The following is a 5,081-nucleotide window of genomic DNA, read 5'->3' on the forward strand; positions in this document are numbered from 1 at the left end:
GCTCCACACACGCACGAGGCCAAATGTGGGGGGGGGGGGGGCAGGGGGAGACAGAGATGGATGTGTGGCCTGTCAGGTGGTGACAGTGCCAGTGAGAAAAGGAAAAGAAGTGAAGGGGAAGGAGACAGATCAGAGGGAGGGTGTGCAGGACACATGGCCTCATGCAGCAGAAGGGAAGGTTTTTACAGACACTGTGGTGGAAAGGAGAAGCTATGAGGGACAGGAGCTCTTGTATACCCGTTCACTGCTATGTCCTTAGCAGAACGTGCCAGGACATGCTCAGTGTGTCTCAGCAGATGGACAGGTGCATGCTGAGTGGGTGGAATCTGACAGACTGGGGCATCCCTGTTGCAGGTACTTTCAGAACCCTGGCGCCTCTCCACCAGCCAGATCCCTCAATCCCAGATCCGCATGTTTGACCCAGACCAGTATCCCAATCATCTGGGCGCTGGAGGTGGCTTTGGCCCTGTGAGTACCCTTGAAGGGGGGGGGATGGGAGGGGGGAGCACTGGGGGTCCAGGGATTTCAGCGGAGAGTGCAGGACTCTGAGGTCAGAGCAGGGGGCAGGAGCACCTTGCTTAGAAGATAGCATAGTCCTGGACCTGCATGGGAGCAGAATGGCAGCTACCAACCCAGGTGGACGGAGACCTGGGACCTACCACCTCTGATGTAGGGCTGGGTTCCAGTGGGAACTCAATGGGTAGCCCATCAGGAACTTCTGAAATGTGACCACCTAAGAGGACTCAGCTCTTTCCCAGTAAGATATTCATGTCCAGAACTACAGGAGGCATTCTTTGGTTGTTTCTGGGGATGGTCCTTACCTCAGGAAAAAGGCACCTGGGGGGTGAGACCCCTTGCAATATTGTGAGAGCAGCAAGCACACCAGCTTGGCTTTCTTCAGACCTTCCAGGTTTGACTTTTGTCTTCTCCTTTACACTGTGTTGCCCTCAGGTGGCGGATGATGGCTATGGGGTCTCCTACATGATTGCAGGCGAGAACACCATCTTCTTCCACGTCTCTAGCAAGTTCTCAAGCTCAGAGACAGTAAGTCTCTCCTGCTCTCACCTATGGAGGGGGCGCCACCTGGGGCAGCCCAGGAGCATACTGTTTGTCTGGGGAAGAGTCCTTGTTCATGGGGATGGAGGGCTGGGGCTCCCTTGGAGGTGTGTCTGAGCTTTTGGTCCCCACAGAATGCCCAGCGCTTTGGGAATCACATCCACCAAGCTCTGCTGGACATCGCTGATCTATTCCAAGTTCCCAAGGCTGAGAGTTGAGGGCTGAAGAGATGCCAGCTGCCCTTTCATCCCCACGTGCAGAAGGGGCCTGTGGCCAGCACACAGGCATGAGGGGTGGCCGTGCACAGGTGCACAGGCTCCAAGGACAGCTATGGCAGCAAGGGTTCCTTGGGCAGATGCTGCTCCCTGAGGGCCCAGGTGGTAGAGGTGGGGCTGAAGCAGGCAGGAAGTGCTTTATTTCTTGGTAGACATTAATAAAAATAAGGATGTGTAATTCTCTCAGCCCTTAGGTACCTATGTTTTGTTTGGGAATTAGGAGGCCCTCTCCTTGTGAACTCAGGTCAGAAGGTGGCCAGGAAAGGGCAGGGTTGTGAGAGACCGGTGATCTGTTTAGAATGTGTGTTTCCACTTAGTGATGCAGGTTCTGTGGTTGTGGTCCACACCCATATGTACACTTGGAATAAATTCTTGCTTCAGAAACTTCACCTGTTCCCTGGGGCCACTTCTGTTTGTTTGTTGGCTTGATGGCAGGGCCCACCTGCATCCTCCATGGAAGGCCATATCACCTTCATCCCTCTGGGCTGGAACACAACCTTGCAGAGGCCTTAGGCCTTCTTCCAGGCCTGAGGTCGGGCTGCTAGGTGACAAGACACACGGGATGACCTACAACAAAATATGTTCCTTTATTCATGTGACTTCTTTTTTTTTTTAATTAAAATTACATTAAAAGTAAACTAGGACCAGCAGATGGTATAATTGTTACGTGGCTGGACTCCCACATAGTCAACCACAGGTCAAGCCCCAGACCGGGCAACTTAAAGCACACCAGGTATGTGTGCATGCGTGCCCTCGCTTAGTGAGCGCCTAAAGTGTGCAAGGCACTGGAGAACAACAGTGAACAACTGACAAGTACATGTGGTGCTTAGAGTCTAGTAAAGGAGACAGACAACAACCAAGAAAAATGTATACATTACATAGTAAGTTGAATAGTAGGTGATAAGTGCAAAGAAAAGTAGGTGAGGGGAAGGATAAGTGAGGAGTAGGTGGCAATTTCAGATAGTGGCAGAGGCAGGCCTTGCAGAATAAAGCCATGACTACAGACCTGAAGGAGGTGAAGGAGATGAGAGTAAACCATGTCTCATGTCTCTCATGTCCCATACCTGAAAGCAAATTATTCCTGAATGAGGGGTCAGCAAGCACCCAAGCTTTGACAGGGGTGCATGCTGCAGCAGAGGATCTGGTGTGGAGTAAGAACAAAGGAGGTATGTGCTTCTACCTCTCAGGTAGAAGTGTCAGTGCAGTGCTCATGGCAGTGGCAGAGCTGGAAGAAATGACAGCTTAAACCAAGGCAATGCCATGGAAATGGAGAAAGGGAGCTGAGAACACCAAAGGTGGATCTGACAAACCTGATGGGGAGGTATCAAAGACAACTCTCATTTCCTATTTTGGATGACTGGGTAATTAAATGAAATTTTTAAATATTGAATTTAACTTAGCTATAAGAAATCTGTGAGAGTGTCTCATAAGCTCTGGAAATATAAATTAAAAGATTAAGAGAGATGGACCTGCAAGTAGCATGGTGATTATGGTACTAGACTCCCACATGGCTGACCACAGTTCAAGTCCCAGATCTAGCACCTTGAAAAGCACTCTGGGCACATGTATGTGCATGTCTAAAACCCCAGGAGAATGGAGGAGAAGGGACTGCAGCATGGCCACCACCCAGGAGGTGATTCCTCATTTTCCTTCTCTGTCTTTCTCCAATGAGTGCACACTACAACAATAACCTAAAAAATAAATAACTAACTAAAATAAGGAGAGATCTAGGTGCCTTCTAACAGTTTTTTGTTTACTTGTTTCTTAGAGATTTTTGTTATAGGGCGCTCTGTGCACTCACCAGAGAAAATGAGAAAGCATCACCCAGGGGAATGGGCACACAATCCCTTCTCCATTCTCCTCTTGGAGTTTTGGACACTCATGCACATGTACCCGGCCTGAGTTTCAAGCCACTGGGCCTGGGGCTCAAACCATTGTCAACCATGTGGGAGTAGTCCAGCACCTTAACTACTATGCTACTCGCTGCCCTCCCTCCAATCCCACCTATGCTCACAAAATGTTACATTCCACACCAGAGCTCTCTTGGACTTCCTGAAAGTATCTTCACAGACCTCTGCCTCTCAGGGTGCCTGTGTAACCTCCCCTAGGAAAGTGTCTAGGTTTTGGTGGGCTTCTGGGGACATTAGCTCACCCAGTCCTGGGAGAGCAGTGAGCAGAGAATTTCTGACAAGCTGGCTCTTCATTAACATTCTTTTGTCTGATTTGTTCTCTGTTAAAATTACTGAGATGAGAAACTACAGGACTAGGCCAGGATATAAACCTCCAGTGACGATTCACCAGACCCACACAAGCACCTCTGTGAATGTGCAGATGTGCACTAGTTAGTTAGCAGCCATAACATGAATTTTGAAATCTCAATGGTTTAACAGAACAAAAGTTTAATTCTTGCTCAAGTTAAATCCAGTTGGCAGAGGTAGGGGCTCAGCTCCATACTGGTATTCAGTGAAGGACGCAGGCTGACATCTGATCTTCTTGAGTCTCCTCTGCTCTTCACAAAGAACCCTAAGCCCCAACCACACTCTCCATTCCCAGGAGGCAGGCTCATCTCACCCTTGCCTTTGCCCTCGATGGGCCTTCTGCTGGGAATCCTGTGCCCTTTTTCAGTCTGTTGTATGCCCACTCTTCCCCCAAACGGCCTTCATTATGCAGAGTTATTTTTGGATCATGTCCTAGGGTCCAATAATGGAAATCAGCTCTGGGATGTTTTAGTAAATGGAAGAATGATTGGAAGTATAAGGGGCAGCTCACAGGTGGGAAGCGACAGCAGAAAACAAAGTTCAGAAGGGGCAGAACCCACGGGACCATCAGTTAGCTTAATAGCTATGTCGCTGGACTCCCACGTAGTCGACCGCAGCTCGCATCCCGGACCCGGTGGCTTAAAACACACCGGGCGCGTGTGCATGCGTGCCTATGATCCCCAGAGAATGGAGGAGAAGGGATTGCGGCGTGGCCATCCCCCCTGGGGGGTGATTTCTTGCTTTCTGTTTCTGCCTGGCGAGCGCGCCCTGTGGCAAAAACCTCTCCAAAAAAAAGGGGGGGGCAGAACCCTGGAAGCTAGGGGAGGGAGTGTGGCCTGCGCAGCAACCCCAATGAACAGGAGAACGTGCACTCCAGCAGTTTTTCCTCCTCTGCAGTCAGTGTGCTGAGGATTAGAACCCCTGAGAGAAAATTCTGTGAGTCCCAGATTTATAAGGATTCTCAAATACAAGTCCTTCAAACCCAAAGTTAACCTCCCGAACTGTCTTCTCTCCCACGTGTCCCCCCATCTCGGCCAGTGCTATCACCCTTCGGCCACAAATCCAGTCCTTCTCCTCCCTCAAGTAGGTATTACAAGCCCAGTCAGATCTGCCTCTGCCTCCGTCACAACTCACCCAAGTAACAGCGACAGCCTGCCCTGCCTCCGTCCCGCGCCCAGCAGCCAGAGAGCCACGTCACCTCTGCCTGCCACCGCGGGGAAGGCCCGGGCTCGGACCGGCCTCCTCACGACCGCAGGTCCTGGAGGCGCCCTAGCGCGCAGCGGCTCTGACCCGCCTTGCTCGGTCCCGGCCGGTCTGGGCTGGAGCCAGTGCCCAGCACGTGACCGCCGGCAGTAGCTCGTGAGGGCCGGGAGCCAGTGCCCAGCACGTGTCGGCCGGCAGTAGCTCGTGACCTCCCCAGTCTCCCCAGCCTCGTCCCCTTGAGCCTGCCTTCCTCCTCGGGAAGACAGCCGCGACGACGTCGACCCGGCAC

The 5,081-nt window shown here is 51.7% G+C and overlaps 1 protein-coding gene and 1 long non-coding RNA gene across 3 annotated transcripts in view; one reads left to right on the forward strand and one right to left on the reverse strand.

The window, feature by feature from the left end:
• The window catches only part of CPT1B (carnitine palmitoyltransferase 1B), a 9,704-nt gene extending 7,986 nt beyond the window's left edge, over positions 1 to 1,718 (forward strand). For both annotated transcript variants that reach the window (XM_006157564.3, XM_006157565.2), the window contains exons 17-19: positions 355 to 468; positions 952 to 1,044; positions 1,191 to 1,718. In XM_006157564.3, coding sequence (XP_006157626.1) covers positions 355 to 468; positions 952 to 1,044; positions 1,191 to 1,274 — 291 coding nt within the window. In that variant the 3' untranslated portion in view covers positions 1,275 to 1,718. The remainder of the gene's footprint in view (positions 1 to 354; positions 469 to 951; positions 1,045 to 1,190) is intronic.
• Positions 1,455 to 4,946, reverse strand: LOC102480899 (uncharacterized). The gene is made up of 2 exons (XR_335842.2): positions 4,724 to 4,946; positions 1,455 to 1,898 (listed from the first exon to the last, which is right to left on the reverse strand). It is a non-coding gene; the product is annotated as an uncharacterized LOC102480899 (long non-coding RNA).
• Between the last annotated feature and the right edge of the window lie 135 nt (positions 4,947 to 5,081).

Source organism: Tupaia chinensis, unplaced genomic scaffold (assembly GCF_000334495.1).
Source record: "Tupaia chinensis unplaced genomic scaffold, TupChi_1.0 Scaffold000548_1, whole genome shotgun sequence".
NCBI lineage: Eukaryota > Metazoa > Chordata > Mammalia > Scandentia > Tupaiidae > Tupaia > Tupaia belangeri.